The sequence below is a fragment of the Poromitra crassiceps genome (genome assembly GCF_964638095.1).
Source record: "Poromitra crassiceps genome assembly, chromosome: 8".
In the NCBI taxonomy this organism is placed as follows: Eukaryota; Metazoa; Chordata; class Actinopteri; order Beryciformes; family Melamphaidae; genus Poromitra; species Poromitra crassiceps.
Genome location: NC_139629.1, coordinates 43,391,762 through 43,419,738, shown reverse-complemented (window position 1 = coordinate 43,419,738; position 27,977 = coordinate 43,391,762). Strand labels below are relative to the sequence as shown.

At 44.7% G+C, this 27,977-nt stretch overlaps 1 protein-coding gene across 1 annotated transcript; it reads left to right on the top strand.

Moving 5' to 3' along the window:
* Positions 1 to 171: 171 nt before the first annotated feature.
* LOC310781068 (N-terminal EF-hand calcium-binding protein 1-like) lies at positions 172 to 27,343 on the top strand (the record flags this gene model as incomplete). Its single annotated transcript, XM_083641610.1, has 12 exons — positions 172 to 294; positions 4,480 to 4,504; positions 18,292 to 18,400; positions 19,030 to 19,055; positions 19,383 to 19,480; positions 22,559 to 22,817; positions 23,251 to 23,330; positions 25,368 to 25,421; positions 25,715 to 25,827; positions 25,976 to 26,053; positions 26,934 to 27,025; positions 27,274 to 27,343. 12 exons carry the CDS (start codon positions 172 to 174, stop codon positions 27,300 to 27,302), a joined length of 1,086 nt encoding a protein of 361 aa, XP_083497736.1. The 3' UTR covers positions 27,303 to 27,343.
* Between the last annotated feature and the right edge of the window lie 634 nt (positions 27,344 to 27,977).

Here is a 27,977-nt window from a genome sequence, read left to right as displayed (position 1 = left end):
GTCCATCCATCCACACCCGGACAGACAGGACAGGAGAGCGACTGAAACACAGACGACACGACCATCCTCACTGAAGGACAACCTCTGCCAAAACAAACATTCAAACAAACAAACAAAGGGCACAGTCTCACCCAAAAGGCAGAAATTCCATCGAAAATCCGCGTGTGAAAAATGTTGGCGTGCACAGAAATGATCACCATGTGTCTCCAGTCTTCCAAGCAGGAGCACTTGAGAAAGCAGCAGGCGCTGGAGCAGAACCAGAACCAGAACCAAGGTATCTCTCTCTTCCAGGATGTAAGTACACTTTCGTTTTGTGTGTTTAAGTGACGTCATGGCTCCTAAAAAATATTATTAATTATCTTGAAAAGATATTCATTATTATTATTGCTTTTGTGAATGTTCCAAGCAATAATAATGAGATATGTTTAGCTTACGTCCACCTCCTGGGGGGTGGTGGTGGTGGTGGTGGTGGTGGTGGGGGTCGTTAAATGTAGCTCAAAATAGACTGCCATACGGTCAATCAATGCATTGTCCTTCAGTCTTTCTTTTGAATTTGCTGCTAGCCCACGTTAGCCTATGAAAGAAAGGTGAGAGGGCTTGTCCTTTATTAGTGCAAGAGACTGACACAGAAGATGCCTTAACACAGTATTCCTTTAGGGAATACACTGGATACTAGTGTTTTGATGTACATTTCCATTCAGCCTACAAACATGAGGATGTTGTGCTTATATTTGGGCTGTATAGCAGTTCATATTGTAAAGAGGGTCATGACATTGGTTGTCCCGAGATGAGATGCAGTTTTTTTTAACAGGCCTTTTTATCATGATATTGTATGATTTATATTTTCATATTAGTCACAGCCCTGTCTTTGTCCAGTTTAATAGAAACACATAGGCAATAATCGTTATCATCATCATCATGGTGTAATTTTGCTTGCACAGCACAGCTCACTGTGGGTTGGATTTACATACACAGCAAGAAATGCTCCCCAACTCCTGGATTTAGTACAGTTAATTTTCTTTTCATGAATAATTTACTTTGATTAGCAAATCCCCTCAATATAAAACCAGTGCCAGCCATCCTTTAGGCTTACATATATATATATATATTTATATATATAATATATATATATGAATTACCTATTGTTCTCTTTTGCCAGAGAATGTATCAGCACAGCAGCATCATTTATTTTCTTTAGACTTCCTAATGACTGACAGTAAATACAATTACCCCAATTTCCTCAAGGCAGATGATTGGCCAGCAAAGGGAACATCAGCCTGTCTGCAGCAAGTGCACATTAGGCCGAAATGCAGTTAGCCTCCACTCTGTAGACTCCAGACCAATATAGCATATATATATATATACCTGATGAAGCTGCACGCGAAATGCGTTGTTCACAATAAATAATAAATAAATATCAGTAAGTCATTTTCAGTGTTGCGGTGGTTCCTTTAATTTTTCTATATATATATATATATATATATATATATATATATATATATATATATATATATGCTGCATCATCTCCAAACTGACATCCCTTTATGTAAGCTAATAGGCTACAGTGGCTAATGCAGGGCATAAAAGATGCATAAATTAAGTTTGTGTGCGCAATACAGTATACTATCCATCTTTGCTGTGTGTGTGTGTGTGTGTGTGTGTGTATGTGTGTGTGTGTGTGTGTGTGTGTGTGTGTGACGTGTGTGTGTGTGTGTGACGTGTGTGTGTGTGTGTGTGTGTGTGTGTGTGTGTGTGAGTGACGTGTGTGCTAATACAGTGGCTAATGCATGGCATAAAAGATGCATAAATTAAGTTTGTGTGCGCAATACAGTATACTATCCATCTTTGCTGTGTCTGTGTATGTGTGTGTGTGTGTGTGTGTGACTGTGTGTGTGTGTGTGTGTGTGTGTGTGAGTGAGACGTGTGTGTGATGTGTGTGTGACGTGTGTGTGTGTGTGTGTGTGTGTATACACACACTGGTAGGCTATTTTCCAGCTAGAAATAGCATTTTGAATCTAAATCTCCCACTGCTTGGCAGAACAAAATGACATATGAACCTGGGCTCTCCTCATGCCAGGCTACACTGATTCTTCATCCTTGCCCTTCTCCATCCATTGTCGTTCCTCCACCTCCACCTTCGTCCACCTTCCCACCAACTAAATCATGCTGGTGCACACTCTCGCCTCTGCAGTCTGTTACAGAGAATAGAGCCTCATTTAAGCTGATCTACCTCTCCATGGACTCATTACAGCTTAGTTAGACTTGCTGTAAGCTTTTGTGTTGAACCAGTGTCTCTCTCTCTCTCTCTCTCTCTCTCTCTCTCTCTCGCCCTCTCTATTTTTGGGAAAAGGCCCTGAGGACTTGTTGTTTGGTGTAATAGGTTCTGTTGCCGCTGTGTGTGTGTATGTGCACATCTCCTGTAGCGTCTCTGAGATGTGTCTCTCAGACGCTCTTACTGAGATAATTTGCCTTAAGACGATGATGGGAAAGAGCGATGAGTGTTTGAACATAGAGCTGAGGAGGATGATACTCTGCTGTCGGAAGAGGTTTCCCGCAGCTCGTCTCCTCTTCCTGCTGTAGTAGTTTTTAAGGGCTGCTTCGATAGGACTCACTCAGCGTGACATGTTAGCAGAGACCCCGGAGGATTGACTGAGGTGGAAATGACAATGCAGTGCGCACAGTGCATCCAGCTAATCCTACTTTCAGGATGTCTTCGTCAGCGCAGCCTGATGATGACAATACCTCCCATCAGCCGCACCACCACCCGCACCACCCGCACCACCCGCTGCACCACCCTCCCACTTAACGGCACAATGGAAGAATAAAGGCCAGTAAATCTCCTCCTTCCCTCAACGCCGCGCTCTATTATTACCCTCCATTTGTTTGTGTGGTTTTGATTTCCTCTGGGCGTCCTCAGGCAGGATGCTGACACAAGCACTTCTCTGCTTTTAGGAGGGAATTGACGATGATGGCGCCTTGGTTTCATGGGATCACCTGCTGCACCTGCAGTGTGTAAGCGTCCCAAAGTCACCATTCCCACCGGGGCAGTTAAACGATGTTAAGTGTATCCTGGCATGGCTCAGTTTCCCACACTTCCTGTACTGTCGCAGTGATTCATAACCTTTTTCACATCGACAAACGACGCCCTCAATGAGGTTTTGTCAGTTAGAGAGATAACAGTGAAACTATGATGACGACTATGATCAATCCCCCTGGAACCCCCCTCAGACCTAGAGAGGACTTCAATGCAATCATCTTTGTTATTCTGCCTGATTGCCCCTTGAATTGTTGTTATTGCGGTTTCGCCCCCAGCACGGGCTGCTGCTGTCTCCATCTAGATCTGACTTGAATGAAGGTGTGTGATGTTTTAGAGCTTTCACACCTGAGTGTAGTGGAAAGGTGACAGCTATGGATCTGATCTGAGTGCAGCCCTCCACTCTGATGACTGTCAGTGACTCAGCCAGCCAGTGGCCTCTCTCTCTGGGACTGCCTGGGTGCACACACTGACATGGTGCTGAGGTGATTGAGGTGCCCAGTTCTTCTCCCACACAACACAACACAACACATCACACTGTGCAAACCGACCAGACGATGATGATTGTATTGCTATGCTTATACCATAACTTACTAAAACACCATTGGCTCATGCTTTGGAAAGATTTCACGCAAACCATGTGCACCAATTGTAAAGCAGAATGATCTTTTCAATGTCCTCTGCAGAGAAAAGGAAAGAAAGAAAGAAAGAAAGAAAGATAGATAGACATTATCATTCCAATCACCAACTTTCTCTCCCTGAGCTCCTTGGCTGGCAAACATAAATGTCAACACAGTTACAGTTAGTGACGGACAAGCCCATCTTTTATTGTCACATGAACACTTCAACACATGCATGCGGCCACAAACACACACACTCATGCTGACGGTGGCCGGTGAAAAGTGTCCTCTGCATTTGACCCATCCTGGCTTGTCCTTTCCTCCGGGGGGCAGGCCAGGCGCAGTGGTCGCTTTTTCTTTCCAGCGCCCGGGGACCAACTTCGGATGTTGTCGTCACTGGTCGGATGACGATCTTCTGCATGTTTTTAGTGAGGGGGGGGGGGTTATGTACGGAGGAACCCCCGGAACACTTCATTTCCTGAGGAGATGTCGTATCTCGTGGTTATTGAAAATGAAATGCGGAAATTACAGCTCGTCTTAAATGTTCCGCTGTGTACAAAAAGGCAGCAAAATGGCCAAAACTCAAATTCATTCGTTCAGATGGATTGCCCCACATTTGTGGATTTATAAAGGTCAGGGAGGATTCTGGGTGAGTTCTTATCCCCCCCTTTGAGAGTCTTATCTGATCTGTTCTGGCTTCACTTCGATCTAATTGCTCAAATCTTAAAAATGGCTGATGTTTGAACTTTGATTTAATCTTGTGTTTATTTCTCATTTATGCAAGTTGACTAATCCTAAACACGGTGTTCTTTCGTCTCGTTTCAGATATTCCGCCGGGCAGATAAAAATGGTGAGTAAACAAAATGTGCGGCTAATTGGATTATACAGCTAATTAAGTCGAAATCTCGTTGACAGAGTTGTTTGTGCTGCAAAAATGAGATGCCGCAGTTAATAGCAGGCACAACTCATTCTCGTTCATTTCATTATCTGAGGGGATTCATGCAGACTGTATGAACAAGTTATTATTCAAAGTTAACTCTCAGTTTTGTTTGAGATGCTTGTTGAGATAGAGAGGAGCTTAACATAAATAACTATGGTTGCATTACAACATCATCTCTCTGAGCAAATGAACTCAGCCACTCTCCGTGCCTTGCTCAGCTCAATTATATCCAATATTTAGGTCAAAAAAGAGATGTCTGCCTTTATGGATACTATTGGGGTATTATAAGGTTTACATTTGCCACACAATTTACAAGACACTGCATGTGATTATGTGCTTTCCTTGTCAGAAATGTTCAGTTGTGGCTTGTCGTATGTTGGTTTATGAGAAAGGACAGAGTGAGAGGAAAATAATCATATACATCAGATCGGCAATTAGGCCTCGGCCCCTTTTAGGGTTAGGGTTAGGGTTGAAGTCAACGGGGAGAGGCTTGTGTTTACAAGCCTCTCCCCATTGACTTCAATGTAAAATAGCCCCCAAAAAATACAGAAAAATAACAGAATCAATCTCGTTTATTAATGACCCCAAAACACCATGACATGACAATATATTACAACTCGCCTGGCCGTAGAATGGGCAAGATACACTGGAAATATTACTGACCCATCTAAAATCATGTGACTCGTGTCACAATGTGACGTTCCCTTTTTACAGCCCCGTGACTTGCGGAGCCCAGCGTCCTTGTACCCGGCTACTTGGTGGCTACTACCACTAGACTGACGAGTCACGGGCTGTAAAAAAAAAGAACGTCAAAAGGGGGCGGGAACATGTGCCGCCTACAAAATGACGTATATAGTGTATAGCGTGGTGGAATCAAAATGTTACCGACCCACTGGAGACATCCGCTTAATGTAAGTAGATACAATGTATTCCAACTACAAACATGTCAGTGGTTACGTTTGGCTTTCCATTAACTTGATGAATTTGTGCTTCAAAGGCGGAGTTCTATTAAATCTCCTGGGGAAACCTTTGTGCTCTGGGACAGTGGGAAGTAGTGCTGACAAAAGTATCTGCTCTTAATTTCTTCTTCATGGATTTCATCCACAGTGTAATGGGATGTAAAACACAATAAGGACGGTGATTAACACATGAGCTGTGTCTGTGTCGATGAACGGGGGATGGATTCCTCATATGAATATGTGTTATGTAACATGATGATGCCTGCCCTGCGTGAGCAGTGTGGTTGTTTATGAGTTATTGGGATGTGAAAAAAACCCTGTGGTTCAATGCAACCATTAAAAAAAGCTTTTTCTTTTTGGAGCTGCTGTGAAGAAAATGTCGAAGATCGAGGGGATTCATCGATTTTTCCTCTCGTCTCAAGTTGCGATTACCTTCCGAATCAGTAGGAAAACATCATGGCTAAAAAAGGCTGTGGTATCTTCAAGAAAGCACCACGAGGATGAGCATCTTACCAGCTGTGACTAAAGGCTATTATATAGAAGATAACTGCAGGGCAAACTAGTGGAACATTCATATCAACAGTGCTATCACGCTGTTCTTTCTTGCAAGCTTTTTAGTAAAGCCTCAAGTAACTGATCCTGATCCACACACACGCACACACACACACACACACACACACACACACACACACACACACACAGAAAGCTTTTTATTTTTTATTTTTTGTAGCAACGAAAAGAGACGATAAAAATAGGGACGAGAAGCTTGTTGTGGTTATCTTCAGTGTGCAGCAAAGCCCGGTTCTCGACTAGCTCACTGCAGAGTCGTGCGGCCTGGAGGAGCCAGCCTCCTTCTAAAGCAACAGTGAGTGGGCTGCCGTGATGCGCCTGGAGCGCTGCACTTTCACCATCATAATGAGCGCTGGCCACTTGCCACAACATCCTACCCCTCCATGCCAATGGGTCTCCAACTTGTTTGGCTTCAGTACCCTGATTTCTGCATCCAAGTAGCCCCTTGCTTCACCCCACTACAACATTTTGCTTTGAAAACGGCAAGAGAAAACTATAGCATGTGATGCGATGAATGAGAAGCCCACGTTTTGAAGAATGTAACAAAAATAAGAAATGGATTGAAACTAAAGAGTTGCAGTTAGTGCCTCCTGTCCTGAGCAGATTTTCTTTAATGTTTCATTTATTTTCATGATTTATTCTTACATTTTCTTTTTTCCAATTGTCTCCTTTCTCTCAAGTAAGGGCTTACTTACTTACTAAAAACTCACCTTTTCAGGCTGAACTAACATCTTTAAAAAAACAACCTTCTCAAACCTACTAATGCTACATGTTACTCATTCCTTCTCAAACTACTTCCTACATGGTGCTACACTAGTCTATCAAAATATCTTAGCTGTCATTGATTGTGTTGCATAGTTGTTTTCTCTACTGTTGACAAATTGTGATATTGTAATTCGCTTTGGACAAAAGCGTCTACTAAATGACGTAATGTCATGTAATGTAATGTAATGTACTGTAGTACCGCCACATACCCCCAGTGGGAACCACTGCTCGATGTCACTGTAATGAGGCATTTGCATTCTCACATTAAAAGCACAATTATAATGAGAACAAGGCAGGATATGAAGTTATAGGCGATGCAGCTTTCACCCGTCAGCATCTGTAATCAGCACACTGGCCTCCTGTGGCCATGAGAGGAAACTGCTCGAGCGTGGTTAAGGATGACGGGTGTTTTTCACTGCAACTGTGATTCATCACGAGGAAAACGCATCATCGCGTGCAGGAAAGACGCAGGCTAAATCAGCCGTCACATTTGTCTTTTGAAATAAATGATGTTCAGTCGGAGAGCGATGCATTGAAGCATTAAGTAATGCGATAGAGGGGTCAGGCATCTCCCTGGACTTCTCATATAAGAGCGCCTTGACTTGAGCTGACTTCTTGATACAAGCGATGAGCTGAAAAATGTATTTACCAATGGCCATGTCTATATATATATATATATATATATATATATATATATATATATATATACACACAGTATATATATATATATATATATATATATATTGTCTTGATTCTCTGCCAATTGTTCTCAATCCAGTGAAGACCGATCACTAATTGGTAGAAACTGCTCTCCGCTATAAGGGTTAGAAAGTGCAGCTCAGTTGTGTATAACTCCAACTAGCTTCTGCACTTTGATTAAGCAGTTAGGTGGGAACAATTCGCCTAGCTCTAACTGCCGGAATGGTGTTCCAGACTTCTCACCCCATCTACCACTGACTAGCGGCCTCGGCTGAACAGCCTGGAGCCGGGCATAACTAGTCAGTCAAGTCTGTTATTATGGCAGCTTGTTCCTCTGAATCTTGCACTTGTTATCGACTAGGTAATGTTTAACGACTAGATAAAGTCGTAGGGGCGCTGCTATTTCAACCAGTAACCATTAGTGTGTCACACGCACCTTTTAACCATATGATTACCATCAAGGGGAATAACACATAAATCATTGTCCACTCCTATACTTTAAATCCAATTGATTTGTTTTATTTATAGAGTTTAGCAAGGTGCAGCATTAGCATTGATTAATAATACAATTTCATGATAATACAATTACATATTATGGTTGCTAATGAGCTTCTTCACTAATTGGGAAGTACTTATCCAATTTGCTATGGTGGGGATAGACTGAAGTTGTTTCTTCGTCAAGAAACTTCCTCTTCACCGTCAACGTTGAGCGGTATGGCTGAGCACGGAGGTGCCGCGTCCTTTTGGAGTGGGGATGGATAAAGAAGATTGATTGATGAGGCCTACTGCGTTTCAGCCGGCCCCGTCGGCCCTTTCTCCTCCTGTGCAGCAAGAGCTCTCAGGAAGGCCTCCTGCCTGTGACTCACTGAACAGCCGCGTCCAGTGTCAAATGGGGAAGTGCCTCTGTGCCGCTGTGGTCCTTTCTCAGGGCCGCCGAGTTCTGCAGTTTCCACCTCCCAAGCAACTATTAATCCACAGACATCACTTTAAATCCATCCTGTGCGTCCTCTCGATATAAGGCTCAGTCTCCTCTTCTCGCTGTGGTGGTGAGCCTAGTAGGTGCAGCAAAGTCCAATACACTACCCTCAGTGTGGGGAAGTGTCCAGTCTCTTGGTAGCTCTGCCCGTGGGTCACTGAGATAGATCCTCGCGCACATCGGCTCACAAGTCTAGCCCTGGGTCCAGAGTAAGATCCTCTTCTGTGTGGGATCCTCTTCGATGCAGACTGGCCACGATGTATTTGAGCCAATTACTTTTATAATGTTTGTGTGACCCATGTACAGAGAGGCCTGTTCAAATGCTGGCCATTCACCATCGCTCCACCTCGCTTCTGTCCATATATGGTTATCGCTCTGTCTTGATTTCGCATTTGATGGAAATTCCCGTATTCGGTTGACGCGAATTCCCGTATTCGCTCAGAAGTCACATGACTGGTGTCTCTTGTGTAATAGTCATCACAAGATCACAAGACTAAATGATTTCTATTCACTCTGCTTAATGAACATTTCACATAGCACTAACATCTTTAACCTTTTAATACCTTGGTTTCAATACTCATGTCAATCACACCTAGTCAATTCATCTCTCGATAATTGACAATTAATACTGGCTCAATCATCAACAACAGCTTATCATTAATAATGATCATTATCACCACTGATTGTAATAATGGCTCATTGATTGTAACATGTACTGATCGACTGTCGTCACAATCAATCACTACATCTCTCAATCATTTAATCCCTCGTGACCTATATTCCATTACCAGGTAACACGGCTTGACCTTTAACCCAATACTCCAGAATACTTTGCCTTAATCATCCACTCTCCATTGAATCACTTGTAATACATATTTCATCAACACATTTCTTGATTACCCTGATACATTTCATTCTCAAAGATTAAACGTATGATTTAGATGATACATGATATGATATGATTTATGACAGATAGAGATTATTATTCATGTCAATTATAAATCCTTATGCATTGCTTAGTTTGTTAATTATAACCAATCATTTCACATGACTTAAGACCTTATATTTGTGAGTTCCATACTTCTGCTTTTTGGCTGCAATGTCCATTCTGCTGAATGCCTATGGCGCAACGGACAGATTGGCTCCGCGGCCTTGGTGACTCATGAGCTAAGCCGTAACATTTAGGCCGCATAGTGCTTCATCTGCGGCCTATTTCAACAATATACACACAGTATAAATATATATATATATACACACAGTATATATACAGTATATATATATAATTAACATTGAACATTGAAGATGAAGAAAATGTAAAAAAAAAAAAAAAAAGATTTTGAGGTGGCAACTTAATATCTGAGAGGGTGGAGGGTTTGACGTTTGTTTGCTTGCAGTCATGTAATAAATATTGTATTCAGTACTGCAGCAGGGATATTTGCAGTGGAATGTAGTCTACAGCAGAAATCTCATAGGATGCACTGAGCCTGAGGTGCAAAATCCATGACTATAGCGCTGGGTGCAAGAGAGTATGTGGAAAATAATAAATCAATACTTGTAATAATGATGTTTTTGAGATGCAGAGATTTAGCTGTATTTTCAGGCTAAAGCCCTTTGGCAACATATTGAAAATATAATAATTGAAATCGTCCAAAGATTTTTTTTTGGCACCTGGAAATGAGAGCGCCATGTACAAAAAGTGCTGACATTTTCAACTTGTACATACAGAAACACAAATCAAGGTTGAAGCCTCAATTCACTTTGCTCCTTCAAAAGAACAGTTGAAAAGAAAGACCCATGCAATGTTTTACCTTCCAAAGAGATTTTACTGCACATGCAAATGATCTTCTTTTTCAAACATGATAAAATATTTCATATTTCATATTTTTATATATTTAATGATAAATTATCATGCTCCCCCCCTCAGTTTGAACTGGAACGCCACACACGTGCAGACTGACCATGCTATTAGCCTATTAAACATAACACCCAAAGCAGCCATTTTGTGTCTAAAGTGCAGGAAGTAACTATAAAAATGAGACGGCATGCTGCACTGACTTAAATTGTATGTTTCCCTGCAGCAGAGGAACAGCAAACTGGATCTTCTTTGTTACTCACTTCCTGTCATTTTGTCACCTGGGTTTTGCCCATGGTTTTCCACGGACACGCCCACTTAGGAGACTTTTGGCAGGTCTGAGTCAATGGTTGACCACGCCCATTTAGGAGACTTGCTACTCTCATTTGTTAGAATTGGCGGAGCCTGCGGTGACCCATCTATAGTAATAATATCTATGATACCCTCGAAGCAAAGAGTTCTTGAAAGATACTGACTTGGTGCCGAGACGGGGACGGCTTTTATTTGGGTCACATTTACAACTGCAGTTGTATTCAGTCTGAAGTGAAGGAATAGAGTCTGAAGTGAGGGAATAGTCTGAAGTGAGGGAATAGAGTCTGAAGTGAAGGAATAGAGTCTGAAGTGAGGGAATAGAGTCTGAAGTGAGGGAATAGAGTCTGAAGTGAGGGAATAGAGTCTGAAGTGAGGGAATAGAGTCTGAAGTGAAGGAATAGAGTCTGAAGTGAAGGAATAGAGTCTGAAGTGAGGGAATAGAGTCTGAAGTGAGGGAATAGAGTCTGAAGTGAGGGAATAGAGTCTGAAGTGAGGGAATAGAGTCTGAAGTGAGGGAATAGAGTCTGAAGTGAGGGAATAGAGTCTGAAGTGAAGGAATAGAGTCTGAAGTGAGGGAATAGAGTCTGAAGTGAAGGAATAGAGTCTGAAGTGAGGGAATAGAGTCTGAAGTGAGGGAATAGAGTCTGAAGTGAAGGAATAGAGTCTGAAGTGAAGGAATAGAGTCTGAAGTGAGGGAATAGAGTCTGAAGTGAGGGAATAGAGTCTGAAGTGAGGGAATAGAGTCTGAAGTGAGGGAATAGAGTCTGAAGTGAAGGAATAGAGTCTGAAGTGAGGGAATAGAGTCTGAAGTGAGGGAATAGAGTCTGAAGTGAGGGAATAGAGTCTGAAGTGAGGGAATAGAGTCTGAAGTGAAGGAATAGAGTCTGAAGTGAGGGAATAGAGTCTGAAGTGAGGGAATAGAGTCTGAAGTGAGGGAATAGAGTCTGAAGTGAAGGAATAGAGTCTGAAGTGAGGGAATAGCATGTGAGCTCTGTTGCATCTGTCCTGAAGAAGCGGTTTTCTCATCAATCTGAATGGCACTTGAAATCCCCCCACAGTGTATTGCATTGACTTGTCAGTCACAAAGCCTCTGTATCGATGGTCACTAAATCTGCATCGTGTAATTAAAACTCTCTGTCTGAGAGCTGAATGTTGACCAGTGTGACCAGATCTCTTCCTCACACAGGAATCAGCATGTAGAACAGGGATACTCAACTTGCTTTGCCCGGGGGCCACTTTAGTGAAATGATAGGAGGCCAGGGGCCAGTTAATAAACAAACAATATACATTTTTCTGTAGCAGATTGTAGGTTTTTGGGGTGTCAGCCGGAGTTTATTCTGACAATGTTCTGCACAGCGGATAGTTAGTTAGGTTAAGTTAGTTAAGTACATACATAAGTGCCTGGGTAGCGAGCAGACGGCGGTATTTGACAATTTAGCTGGAGCTCAGTCAAACTTTATTTCACGTTAGTTTTCATTGTGAATTAGATTCTAATTCACAATGAAAACTAAGGTGAAATTATTAGAAAATGGTCGGGGGGGGGCACTCTGCACCCTGTCGCGGGCCGCATTTGGCCCCCCGGCCGCAAGTTGAGTATCACTGATGTAGAATATGATTTCATCTTATGGCATATTTGACTATTCATGTTCCTCTAATATGAAATAGTGAGACATGGTGAAAGCACAGTGCAACACCTCACAAAGTGCAAAGATCTACTACCTTTGCACTTTGTGAGGTGTCTCTATGCCACCCCATGTATAATTCAAACCTCTGATTGCACTGAAGCAGAATGGAGACACTGTGGTTGCAGCAGTAGAGGAGATGTCGTGTAGCGAGAGTGGAGTCGTGCGCTGAGCTACTTACACGGAATTGGATCAAATCAAGCGTGAAATTCATTATGAGCATCATATACATCATTCACAGAGTGGAATAGTGTCACGATGCACAACGTTTTACCTGCTAACCTACAACACACAGGCAGCCTGCGTCACACGTGACGCCACTGTGAAACCTGAAACGGATGACTCTCAAAAGCTGCTCAGATGCTCTTCAGACAGATCCCCTTCAAGATAAGTGGCTCAATTGTGAAGCCAGCGGAGTCATTCAGGTTCCCAAGGGACCAAATCACCTTGTGAAGCCAGCGGAGTCATTCAGGTTCCCGAGGGACCAAATCACCTTGTGAAGCCAGCGGAGTCATTCAGGTTCCCGAGGGACCAGATCACCTTGTGAAGCCAGCGGAGTCATTCAGGTTCCCGAGGGACCAAATCACCTTGTGAAGCCGGCGGAGTCATTCAGGTTCCCGAGGGACCAAATCACCTTGTGAAGCCAGCGGAGTCATTCAGGTTCCCGAGGGACCAGATCACCTTGTGAAGCCGGCGGAGTCATTCAGGTTCCCGAGGGACCAAATCACCTTGTGAAGCCGGCGGACTCATTCAGGTTCCCGAGGGACCAAATCACCTTGTGAAGCCAGCGGAGTCATTCAGGTTCCCGAGGGACCAAATCACCTTGTGAAGCCGGCGGAGTCATTCAGGTTCCCGAGGGACCAAATCACCTTGTGAAGCCAGCGGAGTCATTCAGGTTCCCGAGGGACCAAATCACCTTGTGAAGCCAGCGGAGTCATTCAGGTTCCCGAGGGACCAAATCACCTTGTGAAGCCAGCGGAGTCATTCAGGTTCCCGAGGGACCAAATCACCTTGTGAAGCCAGCGGAGTCATTCAGGTTCCCGAGGGACCAAATCACCTTGTGAAGCCGGCGGAGTCATTCAGGTTCCCGAGGGACCAAATCACCTTGTGAAGCCAGCGGAGTCATTCAGGTTCCCGAGGGACCAAATCACCTTGTGAAGCCAGCGGAGTCATTCAGGTTCCCGAGGGACCAAATCACCTTGTGAAGCCAGCGGAGTCATTCAGGTTCCCGAGGGACCAAATCACCTTGTGAAGCCAGCGGAGTCATTCAGGTTCCCGAGGGACCAAATCACAAACACCCTGAAATGGGATGAGAACATTTGCTGTCTAATTGAGACGGCCCAAATTAGAAGATGCTTTTTTTAACGCTGCAGCTGGAGAAGCTCAGTGACGTTGTATATTGCTGTATTGTATTGTATTGTATTGTATTGTATTGTATTGTATTGTTGTATATTGCTGTTGTCAGCTGAACACCTTGTAGCCTATCTGTCAAATGTCAACTTTTTCAGAACTAAGAAAAGCGGCTTCATTTTTTTAGCTTATTTTTCACTTTATCCAGTGTGGTTTTCATGAACCAAAGGCTTATATAACTGTCTCAACCCACAGAGGATCATATACAATAATCCTTTAATTTAAAGGGACAGCTCACCCCAAAGTGCTATTTATCCATCTAGATAGTTTTGGTGTGAGTTGCCAGGTTTTGGAGAAAAGCTGAAGGCTATAGAGAGATCTGCCTTCTCTCAATGGAACTGGATGGCACTGGGCTTTGTGGTGCTCAAAGCACAGGAAAAATACATCTGAAAAACTCAACAGCAAAAATACAGAAATCATAACCCAGTTAATGAAAATAATCCACAGACCTTGTCAGCAGTTTCATGTAGGAACGATTTTATTTTGAGCAAACTATACACCCGCTAGCTGCTGCTAGCTGCAGTTTCATGTAGGAACTAGCTAACAGCTAGCAGTTCCTACATTAAACTGCTCACACAACGAACGAGGTCTGTGGGTTATCTTGAGTAATCGGGTCGTGATTTCTGGAAAGAGACATTGCTGTTGAGTTTTTTGTTTTTTCCTCTCACCTTGTTAGGAGAAACTTGCTAGATCCAGAATCCAAAGGGTTCCTCCATTGCTGTGTCAGGATTGGTGTTAACCTTGCTTAAGGTGTTAGACATGTGGATCTATTCGCGGGTAGTTGATGGCCAAGACACTCTCGGTAACTGAAGTCTCGATGAGTAGGAATGTTGTGGAACTTGATAGCTAGGTCTGCACTTGTTCGAGGTTGGGAACGGTTGCAGAGATTGACGTGATCTTAGTTTAGTTTATGAATCACTAGAGAGGACCTGCAGGAACAGGCCCTTATAGATCCGAATATGACATCACCTGTGTTATGACATCACCAGCGAAAGGCATGAAAGACACTTATGAATCATGACATCATCAGTGATCGATGACATCATAGTAGGAATGACGACGTCAAAGTAGGAATGATGACGTCATCCTAACAGTACCCTCCCCTCAACGGACGCCACCTGGCGTCCAATGAGGCCATCAAGGATGGCATCTGGGAGACAGAAAATCCGCAGGTTCTGGTGGAGGTGCTCTTCAGCAGGTGGTTAGACGCAGGTGATTAGACCCCAAAGGGGGTGTAGGAGAGTGAGGTGCTCTTCAGCAGGTGGTTAGATGCAGGTGGTTAGACCCCAAAGGGGGTGTAGGAGAGTGAGGTGCTCTTCAGCAGGTGGTTAGATGCAGGTGGTCAGACCCCAAAGGGGGTGTAGGACAGTGGAGGTGCTCCTCCCTAATACTGGATATCGAAGCCATAGATAGACCGATACGTAGACAGAACTTCTACCGGGTCCGGTGGATCCTCTGGAGCCGGCCATCCCCCGGGGCACGATCCAAACATGGGAGGCTGGAGACCATCAAAAGGGTCAAATGCCGCCGTCTCCGAAGGCAGAGCCACAGGGGGATCTGACTCAGCGCGGCCTGCCCTCCCGACCTGTAGTTTGGGGAGGACACCCACCGTCTCCTCCTTTAAACGCCTCTTCTTTGCTCTTGCTCTTGACCGAGGGCTGACGACACTACGGGGACCTCCCAGCATCAAGCTGGAACCTACGTGTGGGTCAAGAACTGGAATTGGCTGCTGCTGAGGTACGGGTTCAGACTCGGCGAGGGGGAGGCCCACAGGTTGTGCCTCAGGGCCAGCAGACTCGGAGGCCCCCTGCGGGGGGACGGAGCTGATCTGCAGGCAGTGATTGAACTTCCCAATGAGACGATCGACAGTCCTCTCCAACTCCTTAACCCTCTTGGAGACACACTGCCACTCCTGGGTCCTGCAGGGGACGCTGCCCAACCATACAGATTTCGGGGCTGGACACGTAGAGTCTTGATCCACTGAGAGCACCACGGGCCGGCGAGCGGTGGGACCACTTACTGGACGCCGGGAGCAGGAGGAGAGGTAATGCCCGGCTCGACCACAGTACAGGCAGCTCCGGGTGTCCAAACGGCGCTGCCTCTCCTCTGGTGTGATGCGAACCCTGCCGGTCAGATCACGGTACAGATGGCTGCTGGGACTCAAATGTGGCTGCCCCTGCTCTGGGATGACGCGAACTCCCCCCCAGAATATGCGCTTAGCAGCTGGAGGTGACCGAGAGGCAGGGCTAGAAGCAACGGCCGCAGTGGCTGGGGGGGTAGCAGGTCTGGAAACCTCCGGGACGACAGTGCCCTCGGAAGCTGGGGCAGGAGGAGCGGAAGGCTGCAGAATGACACCCTCAGGAGGGTTTAGTCCGTCGAGACGATCTAGCCGTTTTGCCAGGAGGGCGTACCGATCCTCGGCCTTGGAAGCCAGAGCCTGGATTGTGCTAACCAGGAGGGCGTGCCGATCATCGGCCTTGGAAGCCAGATTCTGGATTGTGCTAACCAGGAGGGCGTACCGATCATCGGCCTTGGAAGCCAGAGCCTTGCCTATTATCGGCAAGTCTCCGAACGTGATGGGACGAGTGGAGACATCAGGATGAGTGGAGATATCCAGCTGACCGCCAGGTGGGTCAGCTGAAGCGACCGGCCGGGTAACTGGCCTCTCGGGGGCTTCCTCCTTGATTGGGGTACCCGCTAAATCCATTTCAGAGTGATTCATGCTCTGAAACTCATACATATCTAGCCGGTTCGTCTGCTCCTTCTGGGTGTCAAGCAGGCGTGACATCAGGGCCAGCACCGCTTGTAAGGTCTCCTCGGCGACAAGACCCTTCGTTGACTCGCCTGGTGGGTCAGCTGAGGCGGCCGACAGGGAAACTGGCGCCTCATGGTCCTCCTCCTTGATCGGGGGGAGAAATTTGCCCGCTAAATCCATTTCTGAGTGATTCATACTGTCAGGATTGGTGTTAACCTTGCTTAAGGTGTTAGACATGTGGATCTATTTGCGGGTAGTTGATGGCCAAGACACTCTCGGTAACTGAAGTCTCGATGAGTAGGAATGTTGTGGAACTTGATAGCTAGGTCTGCACTTGTTCGAGGTTGGGAACGGTTGCAGAGATTGACGTGATCTTAGTTTAGTTTATGAATCACTAGAGAGGACCTGCAGGAACAGGCCCTTATAGATCCGAATATGACATCACCTGTGTTATGACATCACCAGCGAAAGGCATGAAAGACACTTATGAATCATGACATCATCAGTGATCGATGACATCATAGTAGGAATGACGACGTCAAAGTAGGAATGATGACGTCATCCTAACATGCTGCCCCTTTCTTTGAGAAACAATGAATGTTTGCATAATTTGCAATCTGAATCACACTAAGTTATTATTATATTTGGATGTGTTTAGTAATGGGGTGTGAAACAAAAACAAACAACTATGAAGCAGAAGACTGGGGACTGAGTCGAAAGCACAACAGATTGTGTTTACCTCAACCAGCATTATGCAGAACGAGGCACAGCCGGCAGTGCGCGCAAATTTGAAGAAAGAGTTATGACTCTCTCTGTCTACGCCATTAGCTTCTCCTTCCAGCTGGACTTCATCACAACCAGACCGCAGTAAACAACCAAGTTTGTCATCTTGAGGCTGTGATCCTTCTGGTTATGATCCGCGGCTTGTAGACAAAGTAACTGTAAAACAGTGCTGATCACTCTTCAGCGCTGCTTGGATGTTACTTTTGGCCCCAAATCTGAAGCAAATCTCCTCATGAATATACAATTTTATAAAATAAACCCACTTCATAAGATGGCTCACCAGTGGCTCAGGCCTCTCAGTCTGTGGGCTGTGTTGCCTGTGTTGCGGTGTCTCAAAGGGTTGCAGTGCTCACAGAGCAAAGCAGGAGAGATCTCATTATTGTCCAAAGACAGCCTGTTAGAGAGCTCGGTCTACTCAAACCAGCCTTCAATCCCCGCTCCCAATTTCCCTGGGACCCTGCAGGCTGATAGCTCACATGCCTTCATGTTTATCTTCTGAGCTGCTGTGCACTGCAGATCGCTTTATATGCAAACTGCATTTTTGTGATTATTATGAAATTGTTATTGGAGAAATAAAATGTACACACAGAACAGTAAAGGTGCGGCAAACTGGAAATTAAAATGGTTCTTCGGAGTGATACCATAGAAAAACAGTATATTATATTGCCCCCCTAGACAAAGCTTCATCCTTGACAGGTGTTTTAATGCTGAATCGAAAAAAGACTTTGGGACTATGTTGATTGAGGTGAAATATGATTTAATTGGTAGCAGCACCTTTTGAGCTTCTCACTGGAATTCATTTGAATTCAACAGCTGAGAGTCAACTTGTCCCATTGCCTTACTGGCCCATCACAGCAGTCCTTAACCCTCTTTAAAGCTCAGTGAAGTGTAAATGTTCTCGCGTCTGTCTCCCTCCCCCCCCCCCCCCTCTCAGATGATGGGAAGCTGTCCTTGGAGGAGTTCCAGTCATACTTTGCTGATGGAGTCCTCACCGAAGAGCAGATCCAGGAGCTGTATTTCTCCATTGACAGGAAGCAGACGGCGTAAGCTCATCTGCCCTTTGGGACGTCCTCTGACTCCACTGCCATCTGTAGCCCCTTCTGCTCTCCCTGCCTGCCAGAGAGAAAGTCTATATTTCACTTCACAGGAGACGTCTTCATATTGTATAGAGAGCCTTGAATCTGGAGCGAAAACCCTCCGTTCTTAACCAGGGAGCGTTAGCAGCAGTCTGTTTGCTCAGTGATGAGCCCAAATGAGATTTAGAAATATGTAAACATATGTCTCTGCCACCGGCTTACAGTTCAACTTTAATACCATTTAGTAAGATGCTAATAATACCCAAGAGGATGTTCTGCAGCATGACTAGTGGCCCCAATGCCCAATAAAGTCACCAAATAAATTCATAAACTGCTTTTTAAAAATGGCAATGCTTCTTTCTGGACTCGTCTAGATTAGTACCAGGCCACTTTCAGTTTTTGATTGTTTGATAAATGCCAATGTGAAATATTTGGTAAAAGAAGATCCTTGTCTCTATCACACGATAGCATAACCACTTCACTCATGGAAATGGCTCTGCTTTATAGGTCTTTAATAACAATATTTCACAGCGCCCCCTATGTTCCCTGCTTGCATTAATATTTCACTTTCTCCTCTTCCTCATCTTCACTCTTAGCAACCTAGACACAGACAAACTCTCAGGTAATCTTCTCTGCTTTCTGCATGTTTTTCTTGACTGTGCTGCTCAACATCTCTCTGAAAACCTGAAGTTGTCCCTTGTGTGTCACAACACAAGACCCTGAGATGTTGTAGCTTCACCTCTGTCTTGATGAAACCTAAGCATGCCCCAGTCTCTAGGACTCAGCAGATAATTACAGCATTTCCCAAAGTACTTCCATTCTAATTATTCTCATCAATTTCAGTATTGGTTTCTGCTGTCAGTTTCACTGTTCTCTCAGGATGCTATCTGAAGGCACAAAGGCTGAAAGTGCTGAACGAATCTTTCTTGACACCATCTTCCTCCACCAGAATACTTCACACCACACCTGGGAGAGTACGTCAACGTCTTGTCCGCTCTGGAGAAGCTGAACGTCGCCATCTTGAAGGCCATGGACAAAACTAAAGAGGTGGGTGGCCACGACTCTCACCGAGGCGTTTTTACACCTGGCGCTAACATGCGTTTTCTCTGATCAGATTACAATCTTGATAGTGCTTGACCACATTCACCTGATTGCATTTACACCTGCTATTAATATGTGTCTCCAGTGTCCACATTGAAATCTGATTGCGATCATATTAGGCAAGCTCCATAGGTTAGAGCAGCAGAAAAACAGCAGTGACTGCTGATGTACTGTATGTGGCTTGAGAGGACGCATTGCATTTACACTTGTGTTCAATGTGGTCTGACGACCTCCGGAGGTGGTTTGGCTGATCAGATCGCAATCTGTCCTCAATGTGTCTCGGGGGTGTTTACACCTGTACTTTCAAGTGGTCAAGCACTATCCGATTGCAATCTGATCACAGAAAACGCATCGTGCCAGGTATAAATGGCCTCACCTTTGATGATCTGATGTCTTTAACCGTTGCATCTCCCTGATGCCAAGTTGATGTTGTTAAATTGTGGTCAAGAAATAATTTAAATCTGGCAAGCCATTATCCACTTTAATTTCTCTCACTTTAGTGTCCCTTATCCCATCCCAAAGGATTGGCTTTGGCTGTTGTTTGTGCCTCAGCTGTCAGACTGAACCCCTCTCACAGACCTTTAGAGACCTCTCAGCTGTGACATGAAAGAGAATGAAAACGGTCCTGCACGACTGGCTCCACCTGCTCCTGCTCTGGTTCCACTCACTGATGCTACATTTTCAGACCCGGGCTCACAGAACTGTACAAGAACCACGCTCTGCAACCGAAAAATATTGTGACTTCATGTCAGGTTTCCTTAATGCTTGGTCCAATATGGCAGCTGTTTGAATTCATAACACCGTTGTACAGAGACTAGAGAGGAAGTGTCTTTGCGACCCATGACATTTGTTTATGTAATGGGTTTGTATTGTCTCTAGACCTGTGGAGATTGTCTCATTTTCAATTGACAGTGCATTTGACAGAAGTTTTCAAAGTATCTTATTATGGCACGATGCAAAATTAAAGCAGCTTTTGAAACTGATGATTTTAACTGATATAAGACATTTAGGTCAGAATCTCAAATTAACACGAACAACTTACATCGTGCTATATTATTTCTATACTCGACACGTCAAAATGTTTGGGTTATGTTCAGTACACACATCCCTGCACGCAGTATCTTGTTTTATCACCTTCAGATCACAGCCAGTGGGTCATTCGGTGCCTCTGTATGTCGAGGCCTTGGAGTTAGAATTGAGGTCAGTGCTGTTGAGGTCAAAGCAATCATGAAACCGATAAACCTTTACATTGTCGCTGCCAGCATTTCCAGACCGACCTGATACAGTATCTCAAATCAAATGATCAGATTATCCGATTATGAAACGGCTAATTAGAACATTGGAAATCCTATTTTATGCAGCTCCGTTAAGCAGAAGCATGTGCAGTGATATTCCATACATGAGTGGGGATTAAAATGGCACGCACAGCAGAACAGCGTGAAAACTCAACGAGGCCAATCAGATTGTTTTGAGATCGACATCAAAGAACTTGAGCTAAGACATAAATAATCAATAGCACAACTCACTCCTCATTTATCTCGCCTAACCCTGCATGTTGTTAAGCCAACTGGCAAATATTTGTAGTTATTTCTCTTTAGCAAGAGAAGAGAATCAATCAGCTGAGGACTGCTAGAGGCTTGGATGTGCGTGCAGACTCATAATGAGATTGTTTTCAGTGAGATGCAGTGACTTTTCCCTGTCATTTTAATTGCTCTGCAGGATATATATATATATATATATATATATATATATATATATATATATATACATGTATATATGTGGGCATTAGTCATTAGAGCTGCAAGATGAAATTATGCAATTCCCAAATTGCAGAGGCTGCAATTAATTGCTTAAGAGAGAGCGGGGTGTCCACAATGGATTTACAAACATAAATCCATTCATATTCATCCATTCATAAATCCATTTACAATGGATTTATGAATGCAGTTCATCTTTTGTCCATGAATCAAGTGCAATATTGGTGAAAAGCTGGCTGTCATCACACTGACAGAATATTTTCCTTTTAACAAATTCCATCCCTCCATCCATCTTCAACCACTTATTTGGAGTCCGGTCACGTAGGTAGCAGCTTTCCCCTGGCCACATTCACCAGCCCTGGCTGGCTGATCCCAAGGCGTTCCCAGGCCCGTGTGGAGATGTAATCACTCTACTCCACCTGGTCCTCGGTCTGTCCCGTAGCCTCCTCCCAGCTGGATGTGCCTGGAACACCTCCATGGCGAGGCGACCAGGAGGCCGATGCTCAAACCACCTCAACTGGCTCTTTTCTATATGAAGAAAAGAACCCGTTGAGGTGGTGCGGGCATCTAGTAACAAATTACTTTTATTTTCTTTCAATAGTCTGTCAAGTAAAAGCAATTGAATTTCTTTTGTCAGTATATTTCAGCCCTATTTGAAATGATAGTGACACATTTGCCTACGTCGGTGTGAGTTCCCATGAATATTTTAGCCTGTATTTTAGTCTGTACACACTCGGAGAGAGAGAGAGAGAGAGAGAGAGAGGATAGGTTAGTTAGAGAAGGGTCCAGCTCTACCCTGAATCAATGACAGATGGGCAGTGATTCGCCCGTGCTGACAGAAGGGGGGAGCTCGTTCCACCATTGTGGCGCCAGGGATGAGAAGAGTCGTGACCGGGATGAGCGACTTTTGAGCCCACCTAGGGAAGGAGGGGCAAGGCCACCTGCAAGGGTGGAGGAGCGGCGGGAACGAGGCAAGGTTTGGAACCTGACCATAGATTGCAGATAGGCAGGACAGGGCAGTGTAATGTACTGCCCTGTAGGCCAGTACCAGTGTCTTGAACTTGATTTGTGCAGCGATGGGAGGCTAGTGAAGTGCCCGGGGAGTGACATGAGAGAATATTTGGACGGGCAGCAGCATTCTGAATGCGCTGTTGGTAGGTGTAGAGGAGTAATATAGAATATTATTCAAGTACATTTGTTTTTCTCCCATCTGATCTACCATCTTGACCTTGCATCTGATTCCATTCCCTATTTTCTTTCCATGCAGGAGTATCAGGGTTCCTCAGTACTGGGCCAGTTTGTGACGCGCTTCCTGCTCAGGGAGACCTCCACCCAGCTGCACTCCCTCCAGTCGTCACTAGACTGCGCTATGGAGGCTGTAGATGAGCAGAGCTGCACGGGGCAGAAGATACTGCAGAAGCCCGTGGATCTGCCCATCCAGAGGGTGGTCAAGCGCCAAAGCCGACGCATCCAGAAGAACATGTGTCTCTCCCCTACGGACCCCTACTCGGGCATGCTCACCACAGGTACACTACTCTGGCATGCTCACCACAGGTACACTACTCCGGCATGCTCACCACAGGTACACTACTCCGGCATGCTCACCACAGGTACACTACTCCGGCATGCTCACCACAGGTACACTACTCTGGCATGCTCACCACGGGTACACTACTCTGGCATGCTCACCACAGGTACACAACTCCGGCATGCTAACCACAGGTACACAACTCCGGCATGCTCACCACAGGTACACTACTCTTGCATGCTCACCACAGGTACACTACTCTTGCATGCTCACCACAGGTACACTACTCTTGCATGCTCACCACAGGAACACTTTGGGGTTCAAATATTGTGAGTTCAGCTGAGAACAGTAACAGCATGACAAAAGACTGAGCTTCTGACTGCCATCTCAGAACACTCACAGAGGTGCTGACATTGTGTTTCCTGGGTCAGGGGTCAGCGTAGAGCCAGACAACCACTGGAGCTCCCAGGTCAACCGGCTGCAGCAGCTCATAGACAAACTGGAGTGTGAGGTTCGTATGAAGTTTGGTTGTTTTGGGCAGTTATATATGCTGTTATGTAGGTTCCTTACTTATAGTTCCTCATATACTGTATATATATATATATATATATATATATATATATATATATATATATATATATATATGTATTTCCTGTTCCTGTAATTAGAACTCCTTATCTGGGTCAATAGATACCAGATGGGTTTGGGAAAAAACTAATATATATATATATATATATATATATATATATATATATATTAGTTTTTTCCCAAACCCATCTGGTATCTATTGACCCAGATAAGGAGTTCTAATTACAGGAACAGGAAATACATTACAGGACATACAAGCATTGGGCATGAAACACCAAAATACTAATGCAAAGCAAGATAATGGCATACAAATACAATCCACATCTAAGTCAAGAAAGCATCAGGAGTTACCATATATGAACAGATAAAAATTAAACATATAATTGGAAACCTCCCCATTCAACACATAGGGCTATACAGTTTTCAAATAGTAAATCCATTGACAATCCTCATTGGGTTGTATAAAGAACTACGTAGGTTTCCAATACATTCTTTAATTGTTATCTTAACCACATGACAACAGCAGCCCTACACTGATATGAGAGTGTACTGGTTTTCTTCCAGCTTGGCCCACCTACATGCATCCACACTAGCCCTCCTGTGTGTCATTATGAAGAGAAATGGCTGCCAGAATGTTCCCCTTAAGAGGCAGAGCTGCTCTCTGCAAACATCACGTTTTCCCCACAGGGGCTCAGTTGCTGTAGACAGAAATGCCAAGCAGACTACGTGAGTCCTACTTTACACTGAGGTTGCCCCGTGGCAGAGCCATAGAGATATAACAGTTGCGTCATCTCCATTCACTCGAATGGACCAGCCTTTTTAATCTGCATTATTTTATGCTTTCAAACGTACTTCCTGGAACTATTCCCCTGCCCACACACTATAGATATGTGAGTCACGTGACTATCAAGCATTTTGGACTTCCGTTGGCACCGCTCTCTCTTTTTTTTGGATAATGATTTTATTGATTTAAATTTTTCTACATAAAGAAAGAAAAACAAAAACCACAAACATCTACAAAAAACCTAAACGTACACATACACAAACAGATTCACTCAGAACATAACCCCCCTCCCTGCAGGACCCCTTCCCCCACCCACGAATCCACAAAGACATCAGCTTGCAGTACTACAGGTATATGTGCCCTTCAGCATGTACAATTATACTCAACCCTCACAGAACCCATTTTGAACAAATCATATCGGCAGCGCTCTCTCTTTAAATCACTCTGCCCTATGGGGATCCAGCGTGTTGTCAGGTGGCGTGATTTGTACAACAGTGCATAAGGATGTGGGTTAATGTACATGCTGTTCTGCACTACTACACTGAATATCATGCATCAGCTATCAGTCGCTAATGCATAGGTTTTATTGATGATGACGATGATGACGCACAGCGGTATCAAGGACACTTGATACTTCAGATAGTATGAATATCAATGCTAATGTATTCTACTCTGTGGTTGCCTCTCATGGATAAAACGCTGTGTTGAATATCTTGAAATATGATGAAGTGTTCCTCATGTTTCTGCCTCTATGTGTGACGATGAGTGCCAGTGGCCTCTCGGGGCGCTGTACTGGGATTGGTTTCGGCTTTCATTTTGCAATTATTATAATTTAAAGCATTCATATGGAATTTTGGCCGAGCCATTTTATCAGATTGGAGATTGGAGCTGAGCAGATCATGAGCTAGCTTGCTAACATACTAATTATTACATTTAATTGTGTTTGCCATGCAGAGATAAGAGCGTAATAAAACCTCCATTCTTTTCTCGGGGCTGCGTAGACTAGAGGCTGTTGGAGGGTTAATACGAATATAGCAACGTCTTCCTTGCGAAAGCCAATGCTTGGTGACAGGCGGTAACTAGAGGCTATACTTTTCCTAGATTTAGTTCAGCAGCTCTACAGTTGGCGCTAGCTCTGCTCATGACGGACTAAAATATTTATGCCTCCATTTTCAGAGTCCACATCTTGAACCTCTCCAGGAGGACACACTAGCGGGCACGTATAAATCGGTGAGTCCTACTTCTGCAAAATATAGGTCCTCACATGTGCTATCATGCCGTCATATATGTTTCATACATTGCGGTGTAAGGTTGTGTAAACATTTCTATGCACAGAACAGCTGTTGTAAATATAGTAAGGTGGCTTTTAACTGATGGCTCAGACTTCAGCGTGGCTGCTTTTACTTTTTGTATTCATTTGCTTTACATGTGATCTTCTAAACCTGGAAATCACTCACACAAATGCGTCATTTCAGCACAGAGTGATCGCAAGTCCCTTTGGTTTTCTCCTCCTCCTTCTCCAGAACATTCTCCTGGTCCAGAGACAAATGTCTGTGAAGGAGAAGGACGTGGAGGAGTTTCAACAAGCTCTCAAGATCTACACCGACGCCACCAGCAGCCAGCCAAACAACCTGCAGTACGTCCGCCTCTCTGAGAGCCTTTGGGTCTCGCTGTGACATGATACCAGACACTTCAGATATCTTAAATTCCTCTCCCAATATGAGGCCTCCTATCTTACTCTCCATCTCTCTCTCTCTCTCTCCCTCTCCCTCTCTCTCTGTTAGCATGTCAGTCCAGAACCTGCCAGAGAGATCATGCTTCATCATGTACGAGTTCTGGCAGGACCGCCTCTCCTGGATGAGGTATTACATCATTTACATATTTACATCCAACAGTTTAAAAAGCTTTTATTGCTGAAGCAGAATCTGCTCTGAACACACCGGCTGACGGGTTCACACACTCTTTCTCCGGTGTTATCGGGCTTGCTGTTGAGGCCACTAGCTGTTGAGGCCACTAGCTGTTGAGGGCACTAGCTGTTGAGGGCACTAGCTGTTGAGGCCACTAGCTGTTGAGGCCACTAGCTGTTGAGGCCACTAGCTGTTGAGGGCACTAACTGTTGAGGGCACTAGCTGTTGAGGGCACTAGCTGTTGAGGCCACTAGCTGTTGAGGGCACTAGCTGTTGAGGGCACTAGCTGTTGAGGCCACTAGCTGTTGAGGCCACTAGTTGTTGAGGGCATGAGCTGTTGAGGGCACTAGCTGTTGAGGGCACTAGCTGTTTGAGGGCACTAGCTGTTTGAGGGCACTAGCTGTTGAGACCACTAGCTGTTGAGGGCACTAGTTGTTGAGGGCATGAGCTGTTGAGGGCACTAGCTGTTGAGGCCACTAGCTGTTGAGGGCACTAGCTGTTGAGGCCACTAGCTGTTGAGACCACTAGCTGTTGAGGGCACGAGCTGTTGAGGCCACTAGCTGTTGAGGCCACTAGCTTTTGAGGCCACTAGCTGTTGAGGCCACTAGCTGTTGAGACCACTAGCTGTTGAGGGCACGAGCTGTTGAGGGCACTAGCTGTTGAGGGCACTAGCTGTTGAGGCCACTAGCTGTTGAGGGCACTAGCTGTTGAGGCCACTAGCTGTTGAGACCACTAGCTGTTGAGGGCACGAGCTGTTGAGGGAACTAGCTGTTGAGGGCACTAGCTGTTGAGGGTACGAGCTGTCCTCATTTGTTTCATCCCTTCCTCCCTTCAGCTACCTGCAGTCATCCATCAGTAAGACCTTCCAGCGCTGCATTATCGACTCCCTGGAAGAGCCGGAGATGGTCTCCACTATGCTGCTGCCAGGTAGGAGTGACATGGTAGCACAAAGAGTGTTTTCAGCCTTTATGGGTGAAATGTCCTTTTATTATTAATGTATACTGGTGGAGCTATTCACAATGAATTATATAACCTTCAGAAGTCGACTGCTTTTCTCACGATGAATACTGAATGAATTTACCTTGCTTTTCAGCCCATAGTAGTTAATATTAATTTGTTTGGCTCGAGCATAGAGCAGAAAATATTCATTCTTAATTGTTATTTCCCTGTCACAGCTTCTTGGTGGATTATGAACAACAACTGACAGGGGCAACGCTGCTGCTGCTGCTATTCAACACAATAAAAGTAGGAGGAAAAGGAGATTGTATTATTTTATCTTTTTCTAATGGTTTCTTTATCTTCACTTTTTCGTCATGGCATGACCGGGATTGTTTCTGTTTCTGTGCTGTTATAAAAGAACAATAATATCTATTTAAAAAAAAAAATGCTGACTGCTTAGCTGAATCAGTCAACAGACAAGCAAAGAAGAAAGATAAATCATTGAGGTAATGCAATATTTTTGTGTTCATGAAATCTGCGGGCATTGTTAATTTCACAATATTGGCACCTTTCGTACGAATCATTTGTTATTTCTAATTTGTAAATAGAAATGCAAAGGGGGGGGGACTGCATGATTTTCTTATTTCTCAGTGCTAGTTTATTTCCATCGGAACATCTTAGATTAGATAAATAGCATCACCGATGCCACACAGATATATAGTACATTAACAGCAACCTAGTCTCAATGCCAGACCCATGAGAGTTCTTACGCTGATACACTACGTTACTGCATGCTGCAGATCTCTCTCTGGGTCTGGGACACTTTCCCTCAGCCAGCTGGGGTCGGGAGTGAACCATTCACTCGGCCAGTGATTGGCCAGTGGTGGATTCAGTCTTCCCCAATCAGTAACGACTTTGCGATCAGACGACAGGGGAAGCC